Source organism: Natator depressus, chromosome 7 (assembly GCF_965152275.1).
Source record: "Natator depressus isolate rNatDep1 chromosome 7, rNatDep2.hap1, whole genome shotgun sequence".
Lineage (NCBI taxonomy): Eukaryota > Metazoa > Chordata > Testudines > Cheloniidae > Natator > Natator depressus.
In genome coordinates, this window is record NC_134240.1 from 1,187,078 (window position 1) to 1,204,918 (window position 17,841).

Consider the following 17,841-nt stretch of genomic DNA (forward strand, 5'->3'; position numbering starts at 1 on the left):
CCAGCTCCCCTCCCCCACGACACCCCACCCAGGGGCATGCTGGGGGCGCACCCAGCTCCCCTCCCCCACGACACCCCACCCGGGGGCATGCTGGGGGCGCACCCAGCTCCCCTCCCCCACGACACCCCACCCAGGGGCATGCTGGGGCCTCACCCAGCTCCCCTCCCCCACGACACCCCGCCCGGGGCCATGCTGGGGGCGCACCCAGCTTCCCTCCCCCACGACACCCCGCCCGGGGCCATGCTGGGGGCGCACCCAGCTCCCCTCCCCCACGACACCCCACCCGGGGCCATGCTGGGGGCGCACCCAGCTCCCCTCCCCCACGACACCCCGCCCAGGGGCATGCTGGGGGCACACCCAGCTTCCCTCCCCCACGACGCCCCACCCGGGGCCATGCTGGGGGCGCACCCAGCTTCCCTCCCCCACGACGCCCCACCCGGGGCCATGCTGGGGGCGCACCCAGCTCCCCTCCCCCACGACACCCCGCCCAGGGGCATGCTGGGGGCACACCCAGCTCCCCTCCCCCACGACACCCCGCCCGGGGCCATGCTGGGGGCGCACCCAGCTCCCCTCCCCCACGACACCCCACCCAGGGGCATGCTGAGGGCGCACCCAGCTCCCCTCCCCCACGACACCCCACCCCGGGCCATGCTGGGGGCGCACCCAGCTCCCCTCCCCCACAACACCCCGCCCGGGGCCATGCTGGGGGCGCACCCAGCTCCCCTCCCCCATGACACCCCACCCAGGGGCATGCTGGGGGCGCACCCAGCTCCCCTCCCCCACGACACCCCGCCCCGGGCCATGCTGGGGGCGCACCCAGCTCCCCTCCCCCACGACACCCCGCCCAGGGGCATGCTGGGGGCGCACCCAGCTCCCCTCCCTCACGACACCCCACCCCGGGCCATGCTGGGGGCGCACCCAGCTCCCCTCCCCCACGACACCCTGCCCAGGGGTATGCTAGGGGCGCTCCCAGCTTCCCTCCCCCACGACACCCCGCCCAGGGCCATGCTGGGGGCGCACCCAGCTCCCCTCCCCCACGACACCCCTCCCAGGGGCATGCTGGGGGCGCTCCCAGCTTCCCTCCCCCACGACACCCCGCCCAGGGCCATGCTGGGGGCGCACCCAGCTCCCCTCCCCACGACACCCCGCCCAGGGCCATGCTGGGGGCGCACCCAGCTCCCCTCCCCCACGACACCCCTCCCAGGGGCATGCTGGGGGCGCTCCCAGCTTTCCTCCCCCACGACACCCCGCCCAGGGCCATGCTGGGGGCGCACCCAGCTCCCCTCCCCCACGACACCCCACCCAGGGGCATGCTGGGGGCGCACCCAGCTCCCCTCCCCCACGACACCCCGCCCAGGGGCATGCTGGGGGCGCACCCAGCTCCCCTCCCCCACGACACCCCGCCCGGGGCCATGCTGGGGGCGCACCCAGCTCCCCTCCCCCACGACACCCCGCCCGGGGCCATGCTGAGGGCACATGCAGCTCCCCTCCCCCACGACACCCCACCCAGGGCCATGCTGAGGGCGCACCCAGCTCCCTCCCCCACGACACCCCGCCCGGGGGCATGCTGGGGGCGCACCCAGCTCCCCTCCCCCACGACACCCCACCCAGGGGCATGCTGGGGGCTCACCCAGCTCCCCTCCCCCACGACACCTCGCCCAGGGCCATGCTGGGGGCGCACCCAGCTCCCCTCCCCCACGACACCCCGCCCGGGGGCATGCTGGGGGCGCACCCAGCTCCCCTCCCCCACGACACCCCACCCGGGGGCATGCTGGGGGCGCACCCAGCTCCCCTCCCCCACGACACCCCACCCAGGGGCATGCTGGGGGTGCACCCAGCTCCCCTCCCCCACGACACCTCGCCCAGGGCCATGCTGGGGCCTCACCCAGCTCCCCTCCCCCACGACACCCCACCCAGGGCCATGCTGGGGGCGCACCCAGCTCCCCTCACCCACAGGGGCATGCTGGGGGTGCACCCAGCTCCCCTCACCCACGACACCCCACCCAGGGGCATGCTGAGGGCGCACCCAGCTCCCCTCACCCACGACACCCCACCCAGGGGCATGCTGAGGGCGCACCCAGCTCCCCTCCCCCACGACACCCCGCCCGGGGGCATGCTGGGGGCGCACCCAGCTCCCCTCCCCCACGACACCCCACCCAGGGGCATGCTGGGGGCGCACCCAGCTCCCCTCCCCCACGACACCCCACCCGGGGGCATGCTGGGGGCGCACCCAGCTCCCCTCCCCCACGACACCCCGCCCGGGGCCATGCTGGGGGCGCACCCAGCTCCCCTCCCCCACGACACCCCGCCCAGGGCCATGCTGGGGGCGCAGCCAGCTCCCCCATGTCTCTCCCCACAGACCTTCCGCCCGGCGGCCATGCTGATCGAGCGCTCGGCGGATTTCGGCCGCACCTGGAAGGTTTATCGCTACTTCGCCTACAACTGCTCCCGGCTGTTCCCGGCCGTGGCTGTGCAGGCGTCGGGCCGTGTGGACGAGGTGTTGTGTGAGCAGCGCTACTCCGAGATCGAGCCCTCCAGCCACGGCGAGGTGGGGAAGCTGGGGCAGGCAGGGGCTGTGGGGTCTCACGCTGCCCCTTGCCTGTCACCCTGGGCACGGGGGCTGGGGCAGGGCCCATGGGAAGGACCTGGGGACGAACTCTGCCCCTCACTTATTGCCCTGGGGAATGGGGATGTTGGGGCAGGCCGGGGCAGAGGGGTCTCTGGGGTCACACGCTGCCTGTAACAATGCTGCCTGTGGGAGCCAGCTGAGGTCACTCAATCAGGGTGAACTGCAAACAGACCGGGGCAGACAAACCCCGAACGCCGGTGGATATTCCACTCCTTAGAGTTACCAAACCAGCCTCTGTATCACCTCCCTGGGTACTCAGACGTCCACACAACGCAGTGCCCCTAAAGTGCCAGCCCCAGGCCTCCCTCCGGACACACGTCAGATACGATGATGATTACTGAAGATCTTCTCTCATCATATAAGAGAGCAGGTTCCCCCAATCCCAAAGGATCAGGCCCCAGACCCAGGTCCGATGATAACTTAGATCTTACCCCAAATACGCGCTGATAGCCAATTCTCGTTAACTAAACTACAGTTTATTCGAAAAGAAAAGGGAGAGAGAGTTGGTAGAAAGATCAGTCTACAGACCGACCTGAGTTCAGTTCTTGAGGTCACGATACCGAGCAGAGATGGTGAGTCTGTAGTGGCCAAACGTCCTTTTAGAAACAGCCCAGAGGTTACAGTCCAATGTCCATGTTCAGGGTGACTCCCATCAGTGACCGGGGATCTCAATCCTTATGGCTCAGGGTTTCCCCTTCTTGAAACCCAAAGCCGATCTGAGATGAAGAAGGATCGTGTCCCAGGCCTTTTGTACATTTCCAGCAGCCTCTTGGCCTGAGAAGACAACGGGCTCAACCTTCCTTCTCCCAAACATCCTGGCAATTAGCCCAGGGTAATTTATCATTAAACGGTTCAGATACAGGTTACCCCAAGCTTCCCCGAGACAGAGAGACAACAACACTATTGCCCTCCAGTGTCTTCCTAGATCTTCACACTCCTGTTTTGATCTTTGAATCAAAGCCGTGGCAATAGACAAGACTCGTTTGCTGACATCACAAGCCCTGAGCCAGCATCTCCCCTTCTCTCTCTAGCAGTGCGGGCTGCAGTCACAGCTCTCCTCATTTCCATCTCTTCCTAAGCAGTCTCTAAAGTTGGGCCCTGGGCCAGGTCAGTCTGGGAGGTCATTAACTCTTTCTGGCCCTGTGTCACCTGTCAATGAGATATGATATCACACTCCTAAGGTCACCCTGCCCCTCACCTGTCACCCTGGGGCATGGTCGGGGGCTGGGGGCAGGCCGGGGCTGGGGGAGCTCTGGGGTCTCATGCTGCCCCTTGCCTGTCGTCCAGGTGATTTTCAAGGTCCTGGACCCGTCCATCCCAGTGGAGGATCCGTACAGCCCAGCCATCCAGGGTAGGGGCACGAGGCGGGGGGATCAGCCGGGAGGACGGGCCTGGATCCCTGCCCTAGAGCTTGCAGTCCTGGGGCGCCAGGTTCAGAGCTGCGGGCGGCGCTGTGGGGCACCGGGTTCAGAGCTGCGGGCGGCGCCGTGGGGCACCGGGTTCAGAGCTGCGGGCGGTGCAGGGACATGCCCATGGCAGGGAAGGCATAGGCAGGCCAGGGGGGTTTGCAGATGGGGTAATGCAGGAGTGGTCACTGGGGACCGTACGCGGGGGCCGAGGAGAGTGGGAGGCATCAGGGCTGTGGGGTGCAGGGGCTGGGAGATGGGGGGGCTGGGGGGGATTGGGAGCAGCAGGGCCAGGAGGTGGGGCCAGTGCTGAGCTCCCCCTGCCCCCAGATCTGCTGCGCGTCACCAACCTGCGGGTGAACCTGACCCGGCTGCACACGCTGGGCGACAACCTGCTGGACTCGCGGCGGGAGATCCAGGAGAAGTATTACTACGCCCTCTACGAGCTGGTGCTGCGTGGGAGCTGCTTCTGCTACGGCCACGCCTCCGAGTGCGCGCCCGCCCCCGGCCTGCCAGGGGGCGTGGAGGGCATGGTAAGGGGGCAGAGCCCCATGGCGGGGACGGGGGAGTGGAGGGCATGACAAGGGGCCACAGGGAGTGGGGTGGGGAGGGTGCAGTCAGGGGGCAGAGCCCCACCCCAAGACCTGTCACAAGGCAGCCAGGCCCAGCCAAGGGGGGAGCACTGGTGGCTGCTGTGCCCTTGATTCCCGGGGCAGCAGGCGGGTGGCAGGGGGTGTGGGGCAGCCCCAGGGGTCCCTGTGCCCCAGCCTTTCCTCCTGCCCCAGTGCAGACAAGACCCACTCAGGCCTGGCGTCTGGCCTGCTGTCTGCGGCAGGGCCTGCTAATGGCAGCTGAGGGCCCTGGGCTCGTCCGCTGGCCCTGCAGAGCCCGGCGTGAGGGGGCTGAGGCCAGGGCCGTGGGCCACAGCTGACCTGGGCACCGTCCCCGCCTGTCTCCCAGATTCACGGCCGTTGCGTGTGCAAACACCACACCGCGGGCCTGAACTGCGAGCGGTGCCAGGACTTCTACCAGGACCTGCCCTGGCGCCCTGCCGGGGGCACCGACCCACACGCCTGCCAAGGTGAGAGAGCAGCCGGCCCCCCGGTTCCCTGCCGCTGTGCCCCCCCTCCCAGCCGCTTCCCCACGGCCGTGCCCCCCCGCACTTCCCCGTGGCTGTTCCCCCCCCGGTATCCCACAGCTGTGCCCCCCCCGCTTCCCCGTGGCTGTTCCCCCCCCCGGTATCCCACAGCTGTGCCCCCCCTGCTTCCCCGTGGCTGTTCCCCCCCCCCGGTATCCCACAGCTGTGCCCCCCCCGCTTCCCCATGGCTGTTCCCCCCCCACTTTCCCACGGCCGTGCCCCCCCGCACTTTCCCGTGGCTGTTCCCCCCCCGGTATCCCACAGCTGTGCCCCCCCGCTTCCCTGTGGCTGTGCGCCCCCCACTTCCCCACGACTGTGCCCCCCCACTTCCCCGTGGCTGTTCCCCCCCCGGTATCCCACAGCTGTGCCCCCCCTGCTTCCCTGTGGCTGTGCCCCCCCTGCTTCCCTGTGGCTGTGCGCCCCCCACTTCCCCACGGCCATGCCCCCCCACTTCCCCGTGGCTGTGCCCCTCCCGCTTCCCTGTGGCTGTGCGCCCCCCACTTCCCCACGGCCGTGCCCCCCCACTTCCCCGTGGCTGTGCCCCCCCGGTATCCCACAGCTGTGCCCCCTCCGCTTCCCTGTGGCTGTGCGCCCCCCACTTCCCCACGGCCATGCCCCCCCACTTCCCCGTGGCTGTGCCCCCCCCGCTTCCCTGTGGCTGTGCCCCCCCCGCTTCCCTGTGGCTGTGCGCCCCCCACTTCCCCACGGCCGTGCCCCCCCACTTCCCCGTGGCTGTGCCCCCCCGGTATCCCACAGCTGTGCCCCCTCCGCTTCCCTGTGGCTGTGCGCCCTCCGCTTCCCCACGGCCGTGCCCCCCCGCTTCCCCGTGGCTGTGCCCCCCCCGGTATCCCACAGCTGTGCCCCCCCCGCTTCCCTGTGGCTGTGCGCCCCCCCCTTCCCCACGGCCGTGCCCCCCCTTCCCCGTGGCTGTTCCCCCCCCCGGTATCCCACGGCTGTGCCCCCCCCGCTTCCCCGTGGCTGTTCCCCCCCCCCCGGTATCCCACAGCTGTGCCCCCCCCGCTTCCCCGTGGCTGTTCCCCCCCCCCGGTATCCCACAGCTGTGCCCCCCCCGCTTCCCCGTGGCTGTTCCCCCCCCCCGGTATCCCACAGCTGTGCCCCCCCGCTTCCCCGTGGCTGTTCCCCCCCCCGGTATCCCACAGCTGTGCCCCCCCACTTCCCCGTGGCTGTGCCCCCCCTGGTATCCCACAGCTGTGCCCCCCCGCTTCCCTGTGGCTGTGCGCCCCCCACTTCCCCACGGCCGTGCCCCCCCACTTCCCCGTGGCTGTGCCCCCCTGGTATCCCACAGCTGTGCCCCCTCCGCTTCCCTGTGGCTGTGCGCCCTCCGCTTCTCCACGGCCGTGCCCCCCCGCTTCCCCGTGGCTGTGCCCCCCCCGGTATCCCACAGCTGTGCCCCCCCCGCTTCCCTGTGGCTGTGCGCCCCCCCCTTCCCCACGGCCGTGCCCCCCCCTTCCCCATGGCTGTTCCCCCCCCCGGTATCCCACGGCTGTGCCCCCCCTTCCCCACGGCCGTGCCCCCCCCCGCACTACCCCGTGGCCGTGCCCCCCTCCTGCTTTTGCGCCTAGTGCAGTGGGAGCGCTGGGGGGCAGTGCCCCGGGCGCGGGTGTGCCCGGGCCGTCGTTAATGGACCCATCTGTCGGCAGGGTGTAACTGTAACCAGCACTCTCGCCGGTGCCACTTCGACATGGCCGTGTACCTGGCCACGGGCAACGCCAGCGGGGGCGTCTGTGACGACTGTCAGCACAACACCATGGGCCGCAGCTGCCAGCTCTGCAAACCCTTCTACTACCACAGCCCGCTGGCCGACATCCGGGCCAGCACCGCCTGCGTCCGTGAGCGCCCTGCCGGGCGGGTCTGGGCAGCCTCCAGCGGGCGGGGGCTGCCCCCAGGGTTCTCGGCGCTTTGCTCCCCTTCCTCTGAAGCTAGAGCTGGGGCCGGCTGGGTGCCCGCAGCGCAGAGCGGGCATCCTCTCTCTCAGGGTTACCGGCCCGTGCCCGGCCCTGGGTCTCCAGAGGGCTCGCCAGGCCCCTGCTAGTCAGATGCTGTCCCCGGGTCTGCTCCCAGCCCATACGGGCCCCTGGTGCCATGCCTGTGCCCTCCCCAGGCGCGTGGGAAGGCCAGGGCACTGCACGGCTCCTGGGTTCCCCAAGGCCCAGAGATCGGAGCAGGCTGGGTTCACCTCTGTGCGTAGCAAGGCTGGCCACTCCCTGCCTCTGAGACCGGGCTGCAGCCCCTGTGACCCCCCAGGAGCTCTGCCCAGCCAGGCCACGGAGCGAGCCCCCGTTCGGAGTGTCCCCCTGTGGCGCGGCAGCTGGTGCCAGGTTCCGGTCCTGGCTCAGCGGAGACCAGCCTGGCCAGCCCATCTTGGCCTCCATCCTCGTCTCTCCCAAGTCTCAATGCCAGGGGCTCCCCTGGGTCTTCTCACACTCTCCTGGCACGGCCCCCTCCTTCTCTGGCCTCATGGGCTCCGCCCTCACGGGGACATGCGGAGTCCTTGGGGTTCCCATTGTCTGTTAGGTCCCCCATGCCCTCGCTGCCCCGTGTCTCTCCCCAGCCAGCTGCGTGGCCCATGCCTCGTGGCGCTCAGTGCGGCAGGGCAACGCCTAGGGAAACTGAGGCGCATATCACCCACGTCCCCACGTTGGTCACGGCCCCGGGATGTGGCCAGGGAGCACGTGAGCCCTTTGGCTGCAGTGCTGCGTGGGGGGCTCACGCCGAGCCCCAGCCCCTTTGCTGGCAGCCGCACTCCCTGGCCTGGGCATGTGCCCAGAGCTTTGGCTGCGCTGAGACACTCGGCTGCCCTCTCTCTGCCCGGCATGGGCGATCCCATCTGCCCTGGCAGGGCCATCTGCTTTGGGGTCACTGCGGTGCCAGGTGCTGGTGTCCAGGCTGGGCGCTGAGCTGGCTCCTGGCATGCGACTCCTGCTCTTTTCCCCTCTGCTGGCAGCCTGTGACTGTGACCCAGTGGGCTCCCTAGATGGCGGGGTGTGTGACAGCCACACGGACGTGGCGCTGGGCCTGATCGCCGGGCAGTGCCGCTGCAAGGAACACGTCCAGGGCGTGCGCTGCGACAGCTGCAAGGAGGCCTTCTACGGGCTGAGCCGGACCGACCCGCAGGGCTGCCAGCGTGAGTGTGGGCACGGCCTTGGCACCGCTCGGAGTGAAGCCAGGCAGGGCTCTGGGGCAGTGTCTCCCCTCAGGGCCACGCTCACCAGGCCAAGGAGCCTGCTTGGCTTTGGCACTTCCTGGGTCCGACCTCGGAGCGTTCAGCCCCTTGGTCACCCCGTTCGCTCCCTGCAGTGAGTCCCCCTGGGGAGCCTCACCCCCCCCAAAGCGCCCTGCCCCCCACTCTGCAGCCAGCTGTGTCTCCCACCAGCGTGTGACACAGCCGTCGGGAGCTCAGCGTAGAACAGAGCTTGTCAGCCCAGGGAGCAGGCACCTGCAGAAAACCAGCTTGGTGGGACCCGGGGCCTGGTTCCCCCGGACTCCCCCTGAGTCCCAAACAGGAGACGGGGGAGCTGGAGCAATATGTCCGGGGTGGGGGCTGGGGAGGGGCTGAGCCATGGAACCAAACTGCAAACTACAAACCCTGGATATGATGGAGACCATGTCATGCCAGGGGAGGCTGCAGACCCCCAGTCCCCCTAGTTCCAGCCCCTATGCAGGGGACTGAGGCCTCCCTCACGCCTGTTGCCCCTGCTTGTTCCTTTGTCCCTTTCCCGGGCCAGCAGGTCACCCCAGCTGCACCAACACTTCCTCAGTTGCCAGGCTACAGAGTGTCGGCTGTTCCCTGCAGCCTGTCACAGCCACACCTGCCCTCTGGGGGTTGCTGCAGACATCACCCCCCATTGTCCCACCACCCAGATACCTGAGTAACACATAGGGGAAACTGAGGCACACACAGAGCATTCAGAGAAGACAGTAAGAACATGCCCACTTCATCACAGCCACCCAGCCGGGCTGTGCTGCAGGGCCCCGGGGGACATGGCTCCTCGGTGCAGCCGCCGGTGGGCAGGGCCCCATGTGCTGCGTGGGACAACCTCATGGGTACTGGGCAGGATCCGGCTTGGCATCCCCAGAGCTGTGTGTGTGCCAGGCCTCGCTCGAGGGTGGGCGCTGGGCTATTCCTGGGGCCCGTGGGCACGGGCCCCACTGGGTAAGCTGCTGTGTCTGTGCCCAGCCTGCAGGTGCGACCCTCGGGGCATCCTCACGGGCAGCCCCCCCTGTGACCACGTCAGTGGAGACTGCTACTGCAAGCGCTTTGTGAGCGGCCGGTACTGCAGCCAGTGCCTGGTGAGTGCCCCTGCCCCCTCCCCGGCCCCGGCCGGACCCCAGGCGGTGCCTGACCCTGCTCTCCCCACAGCCCGAGTTCTGGGGCCTGAGCACCGACGTGGCCGGCTGCCGGCCCTGCGACTGCGACTTCGGGGGCGCCTACAGCAACAGGTAGGCATGTGCCACGCAGGGGAAGGGCACGGGGCAGCACCACACGTCGGAGGGGGGTACGACGTACGACAGTATTTGGGGCAGTCTCCAGGAGAACCCTGCAGGGTACCAGACCTCCCAGGGGTCTCACACTTCCTCCGGGGGAAGCCACATGGCTTCACCGCTGGGGGAGGGGACATGACGGGCAGCGCCACAGCTGGGGAGAGGGGGTACAGGGTGTCCCGGGGTCCCGGGCGGTGCTCTGGAACCGCTCCCCATGAAGCCAGGCAGGACTCTGGGGAAGTCTCCTCTCTGGGAGCAGCCTGTCTGCAGGACACACAGCTCACCCGGCTTCACCTTCCTGGGTCTGACCTCGGAGCATTCAGCCTCCTCTGCCCCGCCGTGCGCTTCCCCCAGCGAGTCCAGCCGGGCCGGGCTCCTGGGGCAGCCAGAGGGTCCTGCCCCCCAACTCTGCAGTCAGACGGGACTCTCCGCCAGCCGGGGAAACAGAGGTTTATTAGACAACAGGAACATGGTCTAAAACAGAGCTTGTAGGTGCAGAGAACAGGACCCCTCAGTCAGGTCCGTCTTGGGGGGCAGGGAGCCAGAGCCCCCTCTGGCCTCCCTCCATTTCCCCAGCCAGCTCCAAACTGAAACTCTCCCGCCCCTCCTCTGGCCTTTGTCTCTTTCCTGGGCCAGGAGGTCACCTGATTCCTTTATTCTCCAGCTGGCCCCTTTGCAGAGGAGGGGCCCAGGCCATCAGGAGACAGGGTGTCGGCCATTCTCTGTGCAGACACCATCACACTGGCCCTCTAGGGCTCTGCCACAATCACACCCCCTTATCCCCCCACCTAGAGACTTAAGAAATGCCATGGGGAAACTGAGGCACTCACACAGTATTCAGAAAAAACATTAAGAACATTCCCACTTCGTCACACTTGGGGCGATACCACGGCCGTGGGGGAGGGTCATGGGGCAGTGGTGGCACCGTGGCTCAGGGGTGCTGGGTGTCAGGCACTGCCAGGCCCAGACTCTCTCAGCCCTGCACGGCCCCTGGAAGGAATCCCTCAGTGTGACAGCCCTTCTCGGAGGCTCCCCGCCTCCTGGAACCACACCTCGGAGCCACCAGCAGCCTGGCTTTGCCCCTGGGGCCCCACCCCCAGAGGGAGAAATGCCCCCCCCCGATCTCTAGCTGCCGTGACCCCCAGCCAGCGTGTGACAGGCGGGTTAGTCGGTGTAGAACAGCCCGGTCTGCTGGGTTGCTTTCAATAGTCACCCAGAGACCGATGCCTATTCGGGAGACTCCAGGCCAACCCTGGAGGGTTGGTGTCACGGAGTGTGGGGGAGTCCAGGCCCTGCACCCCTCTTCCTGGGATTCACTGAGACTCTCAGCCAGCCAGTAAAACAGAAGGTTTATTGGACAACAGGAACACAGTCCAAAACAGAGCTTGTGGGTACACCCAGGACCCCTCAGTGAAGTCCTTCTGGGGGAGCAGGGAGCTTAGACCCCAGCCCTGGGGTTCCCTGCGTTCCTCCACCCAGCCCCAAACTGAAAACTAAACAACGCCGCCCCCGCCCCCCCCCCCAGGCTCTCTCCTGCAGCCTGTCTTCACATTCCTGGGCAGAGGTGTTACCTCTCCCTTCCCCTCCTGGCTCAGGTTACAGGCTCTCAGGTCTCCCCTCCCCAGGGCACATTCCCAGGTCAACGCTCCCCCCTCCCTGCTGCCTCACATCGTCACAGTTGGCAACCCTCCCTCACACCTCTTGCTCCTCCTCCTTCCTTTCTGTTCCCGGGCCAGCAGGTCACCCCGGCTGCGCCAACACCCCGGGCGGATCCTCGCAGAGGAGGGGGCCTGGCCCTCAGTTGCCAGGCTACGAGTGTTGGCTGTTCTCTGCGGCCTGTCACAGCCACACCTGCCCTCTAGGGGTCACGCAAAGATCATACCCCCCTGTCCCACCACCCAGATACCTGAGTAACACACCGGGGAAACTGAGGCACACACAATATTCAGAGAAGACAGTAAGAACATGCCCAGGTCATCACCCCGGGGGTGGGACACAAGCTGTGGGTGGAACCAGGGCACGCAGGGCTGGTAACAGGCTGGCCCCTCTCACTCCTCCCCCGCGGCCCCTGCCCTGGGACAGACACACAGACATGTGGCCTGCGCTGGGCCGGCTCCCCCGGGACACAGGGACAGGGCAGAGCAGGCTCCCTTAGCCCAGGATGGACAGGGCTTGTGCCGCCCCCAGGTGCTCCATGGAGGATGGCTTGTGCCCCTGCCGGCCCCACCTCATCGGGCGCCAGTGTGACCAGGTGCAGCCCGGCTACTTCTGTGCACCCCTGGACTACTACAGTTACGAGGCAGAGCATGGCACAGGGCACGCGCCCACCCACCCCGCGCTGCCGGTGAGTGCGGGCACCCCGTGCTGGCTGCTGCGGGTCCCGGGGCTGGGAGGGGGCAGGGCGCGGGGTCCTGGGCCTGACGGGGGCAGTGCTTGGGGTCCTGGGCCAGGGGGGGACAGCACGTGGGGTCCTGGGGCCCAGGGGGGGCAGCGTGTGGGGTCTCAGGGCCGGGGGGGAGCGTGTGGGGTCCCTGGGCCGAGGGGGGGAGTGTGTGGGGTCCCAGGGCCGAGGGGGCGGGCAGCGCATACGGTCCCATGGTATAACAATGCTGGTTCTGGCAGGACCCAACGGAGAGGTGCCAATTCAGGACAAACTGCTCAAAGCAGGGCAGTTACAGCCCCAGGCTGGGGTTTCTGTGCCCACCAAGGCAAACCAAACCAGCCAAACAGAGCAGACTTTGGTCTCACCCCACTGGCTAACCCCAAGTCACACGAGCAATTCCCTTAGACGCTCCAGTTTCCCAGTATCCCCACCAGGGCCACTCGTTATGGGGACAGATGGTTATGGAAACCAATACCCCAGTAAAAGAAAAACAGTTCCCTCGATCCCAAAGGACCAAGCCCCAGACCCCGGTCAATACACAAATCAGATCTTACCCACCAATCACGCTGCTGCCAATCCCTTGGAGTCTAAAATCTAAAGGTTTGTTCATAAACGGAAAGGACAGAGACGAGAGCTAGAACGGGTTCAATGGAATCAATGACGTCCAGTGACGGCAAAGTTCTTGGGTCAGGCTTGCAGCAGGGATGGAATAAACGGCAGGTTCAAATCCAGTCTCTGGAGAACATCCCCAGCTGGGATGGGTCTTTCAGTCCTTGGGTCAAAGCTTCAGGGTGGCCAAGTCCCTCCGGAGGTCAGAAGCAGGACTGAAGACCAGCTGGAGGAGCTGCAGCAGCTTTTGAAAGTCTCTTGCCGTGTGGTCTCTGCTTTCTGTGTCCCAAGGACAAGCTGCCCATCCCGTGGCCTGGAAACACCTCAGAGTTCTGTCCCTCGGCAGGTCCCTGCACGCCTGGCCGAGTCCCCAGGCGTGTCTGCCTTCTCTCCATGGGTCAGTTGTGTCGCTGATGGTCCTTAACGGGCCATCCAGCAGGCTAGGCAGAGCTGACCCCAACGTGTCTGGGGTGTCCCCTAGAAGCAGAGCACAAGTTTGAAATACAGACAGGGCAGAGCCAATATTCATAACTTTAACTATAAAAATGATACCCACAGACAGACAGCATCATCCTAACCAGCCAACCATCACCTTGTCTGAGACACCTTATTTGACCCCCTTTATACAAGATTTAGTGCCACTAGGGGACCTTGGTTGCAACAATGATCTGTACGGTCCCAGCTTATGTCAATAACGTCACAGCTGGTCACGGGGCTCAGTACCCCTCCCAAGTGCAGTTCCGTGGCTGTGGGGCCCAGTCTCTTGTGGCAGGCTGGGGTCTGGGCCGGGGGTTGTGCCCCCCGCTGAGCAACAGGACCCAGCACCAGCTACACTGCACAGCCGGGCGTCAGCATCCCTCTGGCCAGCTGGAGCCTGCTGCGGTCAGGGTGTCTCCTCAGGGTAACCCCAGCCCCCCACAGCAACCTCCTGCCCCCTCATCAGTCCCCCTGGGGCAGCCCCCATCCCTCGGGGTCCCCTGGCGCAGCCCCCATCCCCTGGGGTCCCCGGCGCAGCCCCCATCCCCGCGCCCCTGGCGGTCTCCCAGGCTGACCCTGGCCCGTTGCAGGGAGCGCTGCGCCCCGAGGCCCCCTCAGACTGCCTGGAGCACTCCCGCGGGCTCCCCAACGGGCGGAAGGGGCGTCTGCGGCGCCAGCGCGGCACCATGCAGCTCCGGCAGCACCGAGCCCTGCCCCGGCGCAGCCGACAGCCCCAGCACAAGGTGAGGAGCGGGGGGGGAGGGGTCCTGGAGGAGCAAGGGGGGTGAGGATGGGGGCAGGAATGGGGGGGTTGTGGGGTGTCACAGATCCACAGGGTTGGGGCTATGCCCCAGTTCTCGAGCAGTGCCCTGGAGGGCCCGTTCAGTGGGCCAGCCCCCAGAGTCCAATTCCTCTCCCAGGCTCGGCCATGTGATCCCACCAGGCCTACACCCTGCTCCGGTGCTTGGGGATGCTGATGCCCAGACGACCTGCCCCACTGTGGACAGCGCTAGGCCCACAGGGGTTCTTCCCTGGCCACAGTGCCCGCCTCTTGGGGAGGGGGGCTAACAAAGCGAGGGGAGATCCCCGTGAAGTCGACGTAGCCGTAATCCTCCCACCACTGGGCAGCAATGCAGGGTGTAAAAGGAAACTGAGGCACACGTAGGATTAATAGAAAACACTACAAAAAATTCCCATTTTGTCACATAAGGGAGGATAGCAGGGATCAGGAGTGGGGGTAGGGATGCGGCAGGTGGGGGCAGTGGTGGAGGGGTGGGGACAGGAGTGATCTGAGCGTAGTGGGGGGCAGGGATGGGTGAGATGGGGGCAGGTGGGGGCCAGGGGCAGCGGTGGAGGGGCAGGGCACTGACCCAGGTTTCTGCCCCCCAGCCGGACGTGGAAGTGGTGTCCCGGGAGCACATGGGTCACATGATCACATGGACGGGGCCCGGCTTCGCCCGCGTGCGGGATGGGGCCGGCCTGTCCTTCCACATCGACAACATCCCCTACGCCATGGAGTACGACATCCTGATCCGCTACGAGCCGGAGGTGTGTGGGGCATAGAGGGGTGGCTGGGCACCAGGCTGCCCGGGGGCGAGAGGCCGACAGGGGAGGGGATGGCCGGGCTCCTGCAGGGTGTGTGGGGCTGATGGGGGAGGGGTGGCTGGGCGCTAGGCTGCCACAGGGCATGGGGCTGATGGTAGGGTTGCCACCTTTCTAATTGCTGGTACCCAAACTCCCAGCCCCACCCCTGGCCCCGCCTCTCCCCCCAAGGCCCCACCCCTGTCACTTGCTGGATCTCGCCACCTTCCTTTCCTTCCCCCGGCCCCGCTGGGCTCCCTCTGCTCCGGGGCTGGGTTGGAGCTCCTGCTGCCTGCATAGGGGGCGGCCCGGCTGAGCAGGGCTGGAGCACGTGGGTTAATGACCCAGCGCCTCCCCCCACCCACGGTAACTGGACTTTGGGTGTCCAGTCAGTACATCTGACTGGACACTACCAGGTCCCCTTTTCAACCAGACTTTCCGGTCAAAAACTGGGCACCTGGCAGCCCTAGCTGATGGCGGAGGGGATGGCCTGGCACCGGGCTCCCCTGCCGTGTGGGGCCCAGCCCCGAGAGCACCCGGCGCAGAGTCCACACTCAGCACCCAGCTCGGCTGCCCAGGGCAAGGGGCCCATGCCGGGAGCAGGCTGCCCCAAGGAACGCTGCAGGGGCCCGGTTCATCTCCCAGCCCCCAGCCCAGGGCTCCTTCCCCTGCCAGCACCACCGGGCCCACCCCCGGCAGGGCCCCCACTCCCTCGGGAGGGCTGTAGGCTGCCGCCCTTGGGGACCCAGCTGCGGGGCGCCCCAACCCCTCTCCCTGCAGTCCACAGAGGACTGGGAGGCCATCGTCAGCGTCGGTGCCCAGGTGTTGCCCACGAGCCCTCGCTGCGGGAACGTACTGCCCTCGGAGCAGAGATACAAGGAAAGCCTGCCGCACACCGAGAGGTGAGAGCCAACGGGGGGGCTCCTGGCCGCATCCGGCCTATTTTCTCCTCCCCCTGCATGGGGACCCTCGTGGGGCACCAGTGCCCTCGCTGCCAGGCGGCTCAGGCCAATGTTGCAGTGCATCCCCTCACCAGCTGCTGCCCGGGCTAGGAGCCAGCCCTGCCAAGGGGGCACGCCCCCCCGGCCATGCCATGCGCAGCCCAGCCCGTGCCAGCTGATTCCCCAGCCTGGCAAACTGACCAACACTGGGCTGGGCTCACCTCCCCACCCGCAGGCCCTGTCCCTGTCCCACGTTGGGCTGGGCTCACAACCCCTCCCCCCGGGCCCTGTCCCACACTGGGTTGGGCTCAGAGCCCCCCACCCCCACCCGGGGCCCTGTCCCATGCTGGGCTGGGCTCACAGCCCCCCTGTGTCATAGCCCCCATTGTTTGCCCCAATCGGCCAGCCCACACCACTTGCCCTCCTGCCCCTCACCACTGCCTCCTGCCCCCAGGTACGCCCTGCTGTCCCGGCCCTTCTGCTTTGAGCCCAGTAACCAGTACGAGATCGCCATGCGGTTCCAGCGGGCAGGTGTGGTCCAGCGCCACCCAGCCGCCTTCATCCTCATCGACTCGGTAAGGGCAGGGAATGGCGGGAGCTGCCCTCAGCAGCCTCTCCCCTCAGCCAGCGGCTGCGCAGGGGGGTGCCAGGTCCTGGCCCCAGAGCCCCCACGTGGCCTCTGCCAGGCACCCCTCCCAGTCCCCGCTTCTCCCTGGGAGAGCCCTGGGCCAGGCATGGCAGCTGCGTCCTGCGCTGGGCGAGGAGAGGCCAAGCCAGGGCTGTAGCCACGTCGCCTGGCTTTGCAGAGCAGGGGGTGTCCTTCCAGCAGCTACTCGCTGCCCCACAGTGTTGTGGGCTGAAGCCCCCCACGGCACTGTGAGCTGGAGCCCATGTGCCAGCTCCGGATGTGACAGGAAACCTGCCAGTGCCCTGGTTGAGCCGTAAGTCACTTCCCGCCAGCTGCCACCTGTCACGGCATCCCCAGGCCATGCTCTGGAGCTGCTCCCTACGAAGCCAGCCAGGACTCTGGGGGAGCCTCCTCTCAACAAGGACAAGTGCAGAGTCCTGCACTTAGGACAGAAGAATCCCATGCACCGCTACAGACTAGGGACCGAATGGCTCGGCAGCAGTTCTGCAGAAAAGGACCTAGGGGTTACAGTGGACGAGAAGCTGGATAGGAGTCAACAGTGTGCCCTTGTTGCCAAGAAGGCGAACGGCATTTTGGGCTGTATAAGTAGGAGAATTGCCAGCAGATCAAGGGACGTGATCATTCCCTCTATTCGACATTGGTGAGGCCTCATCTGGAGTACTGTGTCCAGTTTTGGGCCCCACACTACAAGAAGGATGTGGAAAAATGGGAAAGCATCCAGCGGAGAGCAACAAAAATTATTTGGGGGCTGGAACACATGACTTATGAGGAGAGGCTGAGGGAACTGGGATTGTTTAGTCTGCGGAAGAGAAGAATGAGGGGGGATTTGATAGCTGCTTTCAACTACCTGAAAGGGGTTCCAAAGAGGATGGATCTAAACTGTTCTCAGTGGCAGCAGATGACAGAACATCTGTTGCCTGGATGTACCGTGCCGCTCGCTCGTTGGCAGGCGCCCGCGGGTACCATCCGCTCGCTCGTTGGCAGGCGCCACTGGCAGTACCACGATGTGGTGGTGGGGAGGGCCCCAGGGCTGCTCCGGGCCTGCTGGGTGCCACTTCTGCCTCTGGCTCTCATTCCCCAGTGCCCGCACCCCTGTCTGCCTGGCCCCAAACACCTGGCCCACTGCACCCCCTGCCTGGCCCTGCCCAGCCCACGCCTTGTGCTACCCAGCCCATGGGCCCACGGCACAGCCTGCCCCACTGGGCTTGCCCATCCATCCGGCCTGTGGCGTTAAGCCTGTGCCCCCTCTGCGCCGCGCCCGGCCTGGCCATGCCCCCACCATGCCCTATGCCTAGTCCAGCCAGCACCTGCCTCCAACTCCACCCCGTGCAGCCTGTCCAGTGCCCCCCGCTCCTGCAGTGCAGCCTGTCCAGTGCCCCCCGCTCCCGCAGTGCAGCCTGTCCAGTGCAGCCTGTCCAGTGCCCCCCGCTCCCCCAGTGCCCCCCGCTCCCCGAGTACAGCCTGTCCAGTGCCCCCACTCCTCCAGTGCCCCCCGCTCCCCCAGTGCAGCCTGTCCAGTGCCCCC

At 67.0% G+C, this 17,841-nt stretch overlaps 1 protein-coding gene and 1 long non-coding RNA gene across 4 annotated transcripts in view; one reads left to right on the top strand and one right to left on the bottom strand.

The window, feature by feature from the left end:
• The window catches only part of LOC141990321 (laminin subunit beta-2-like), a 48,652-nt gene that overhangs the window by 9,009 nt on the left and 21,802 nt on the right, over nt 1-17,841 (top strand). For 2 of the 3 annotated variants that reach the window (XM_074957292.1, XM_074957293.1), the window contains exons 6-18: nt 2,360-2,548; nt 3,917-3,980; nt 4,366-4,568; nt 4,996-5,116; nt 6,835-7,023; nt 8,139-8,318; nt 9,372-9,484; nt 9,555-9,634; nt 11,864-12,020; nt 13,736-13,888; nt 14,535-14,693; nt 15,507-15,628; nt 16,122-16,242. In XM_074957292.1, coding sequence (XP_074813393.1) covers nt 2,360-2,548; nt 3,917-3,980; nt 4,366-4,568; nt 4,996-5,116; nt 6,835-7,023; nt 8,139-8,318; nt 9,372-9,484; nt 9,555-9,634; nt 11,864-12,020; nt 13,736-13,888; nt 14,535-14,693; nt 15,507-15,628; nt 16,122-16,242 — 1,851 coding nt within the window. Of the gene's footprint in view, nt 1-2,359; nt 2,549-3,916; nt 3,981-4,365; nt 4,569-4,609; nt 4,615-4,994; nt 5,117-6,834; nt 7,024-8,138; nt 8,319-9,371; nt 9,485-9,554; nt 9,635-11,863; nt 12,021-13,735; nt 13,889-14,534; nt 14,694-15,506; nt 15,629-16,121; nt 16,243-17,841 lie in introns of those variants that run through there. The other variant, XM_074957294.1, reaches the window with a different exon arrangement.
• Nucleotides 3,438-10,075, bottom strand: LOC141990325 (uncharacterized). The gene is made up of 2 exons (XR_012640151.1): nt 9,961-10,075; nt 3,438-3,778 (listed from the first exon to the last, which is right to left on the bottom strand). It is a non-coding gene; the product is annotated as an uncharacterized LOC141990325 (long non-coding RNA).